The sequence below is a fragment of the Paramacrobiotus metropolitanus genome, unplaced genomic scaffold (assembly GCF_019649055.1).
Source record: "Paramacrobiotus metropolitanus isolate TYO unplaced genomic scaffold, Prichtersi_v1.0 Parri_scaffold0000589, whole genome shotgun sequence".
Classification (NCBI taxonomy): domain Eukaryota; kingdom Metazoa; phylum Tardigrada; class Eutardigrada; order Parachela; family Macrobiotidae; genus Paramacrobiotus; species Paramacrobiotus metropolitanus.
Genome location: NW_026570809.1, coordinates 1 through 2,412, shown reverse-complemented (window position 1 = coordinate 2,412; position 2,412 = coordinate 1). Strand labels below are relative to the sequence as shown.

Here is a 2,412-nt window from a genome sequence, read left to right as displayed (position 1 = left end):
AAATACTCCGACTAAAAATTAAAAAATCTTTCAGAATGGGTAAAAAGTGAGTACTCTGAAATTTCACATGGTTCTACAAAGTCAAAGTTTTACTGTAAGAAATAAAGCGTGCGGTATTTAATACTGGGGTGATTATTTGTATTAAATGTGATGTATTTACCAGCACTGACAGACCTGGGTGGTTGCCCGTGTTGCACGGGCCGGGCATGGTTATCAGATTCTCTCGCTAGTTTTTTTGTCTATCATATGTACTAAGCTCGTCCTCGTAGTAGAAGTTGCATAAAAAAATAATAATAAAACGATACATACACTTTTATACAGTTTTTAATAATAATTTAATTACGAGTAATATTTAATTGCTTTTTTGGGACTGAATTTTGGTGAGTGTCGGACACAACCGTGTTTAGTCACCGTACAATTTTGGATTTTTAAAATTAAGGAAATGCTTATTCTTTTGGGGTAATACTGTATTTTATGACAGTGTGATACTTCCGCCTGCTTACGTTACGGACTGAATTTTCGAGACAGTTTAACCGCTCCGGCTCATTACTTTACACAACGTTCAAAACTCGAAAGTGCAGCTTTTTAAAAACTACGAGTAATAAAAAGTTATTTAGCTGTTTTTTTTCGCAGCACAGTTTTTGTTACAGTATGAGAGCTCCGTCCTTCCATCGTGCCTCATGTGATGCAAAACTTCGGCGCGGTGGTTGGGCGATTATGGAGCCACTCAAGTTCTATTGTATTTGATTTTGTTTGACTTATTTGCTGTTAGCATATTGCTCTGATTTAGTTTAGCAATTTTAAAATTTAATGTAATGCACTGCAAATAGCAGCGACAGCAAATTGTAGCCTTTTGCGATTGCTGTTATTAGTAAGCTAACGCGCAAATGTTACCGCGCGAAAAAAAGACGTTATAAAGAACTTGTGAGATGATAACTGGCGGAGAAAACGGCAAACGCACGTGACTGAATTAAACAGTTGGACAAACCACAGAGGAAACAAATTTCCAAATTCCGGGTGTAGACATCAAGCAATGCCAACATCGCGCTGTTTTTTTAGTAGAAAAAATTTTTCGAAATTTTTCCGTAAGTAAGATTTGGCTGAAATTTGTGAATAAAACGAAATAAATGGATCCTTTTCGGTTTGTATTTAGAAATTTAAACAGATCTAAAATATTTCCACTGTGAGCTTTTTCACGCGTACGTACGAAAGCATTTTGCACGAGGGGCAATGAGGACCTACAGGGTAGGCGTTACACGGAGTGACAAACAAGACCCGCGTCCGCAGTACTAAAACTCTGACAATGTGAGGGTCTGACGGTGCTCAAGAAAGCCGGTGTTGGCGATCGATAACGGATTGTTCTGATAAACCACGTTCGTATATTCTGGTACCAGGCTCGGTGTTTACCAGAAAGTATTATACGAGTATGCCGTATCTAATCAAAATTAATATTATTCAGCCTTAATTGGCAACACGCGAACGATATGACCAAGCGCATTCGATAGCCTCTTCCATAAAAATGGAGCGGTCTCGTCGTATCGTGACCTGTTTTACGATAGATGTTAAATAAAATATATGGTAGTCTGGTAACTGTATAAGAGGAAGTGTATCGTCTGGTGTTTTAAAGTTATTTATTAGGTGGGACCTCACTGCACGCTACAGATCGAAGTTGGTTTCCGAACATGGCGGGCGTTAGCGATAGAGATTGCCCTGTTTCTGGCGATACTCACGATGCCTACAGATCCTGGTTTGAGGAAGTGGAAAACGTGTGCACGACGGCCGTAGTCGAGAAAAGAAGCGATATCATGAAGAAAAGTTACGAATATCTGGTGCGTTGAAACGAGTATGGTAGTCAGTGTGTTTGTTTGTATGCAACTGCATAACGCGGTAGGCTTGTGCAGCGTCTAATATGCTGCCTGTTGTTTTCTACAGGAAGCAAGATACACCGAAATCAAGCTTCTAATGGATCGTTTATCGGGCGATCGGGGTAAATCGCAAAATAATTCTCCAGGATGAGTTTGGAAGCAAAAAATCGATTCAAATTCGCTGCTAATTATTATTATGATAATGCAGTAGGTACGACCCACCAGTATCCGACGAGAAAGCAACTCAACGATTCATCTTATCTGGACAGAAGCTCACCCGGGGTGTCAAATGTTGCCGCCTTAAGGTGATTATAAAAACTGACGGTGCATCGGTGTATTCTTTTTTTAAATAAAATATTCCGTACACATAACTTAGAAATGCTACACTTGGCGGTGCATCAAGACTCAGTGTTTAGGATGTGTTGCAGTCAAAATATTCCGGATACTGGTAACAACGGGGTTTGGAGACAGCAGAACGACAAGTCGGAGACCAAGGTTGTGACAAAATTCACCAAAAGCTATTTTTATTGCTAAAAAATTTATCTAA

The 2,412-nt window shown here is 39.4% G+C and overlaps 1 protein-coding gene across 1 annotated transcript; it reads left to right on the top strand.

Moving 5' to 3' along the window:
- Positions 1-1,491: 1,491 nt before the first annotated feature.
- LOC129602541 (uncharacterized) lies at positions 1,492-2,409 on the top strand. The gene is made up of 4 exons (XM_055501587.1): positions 1,492-1,829; positions 1,933-1,987; positions 2,074-2,170; positions 2,294-2,409. The coding sequence occupies exons 1-4, from the start codon at positions 1,683-1,685 to the stop codon at positions 2,397-2,399; spliced, it is 405 nt and encodes a 134-aa protein (XP_055357562.1). The 5' UTR covers positions 1,492-1,682; the 3' UTR covers positions 2,400-2,409.
- Positions 2,410-2,412: the final 3 nt, after the last annotated feature.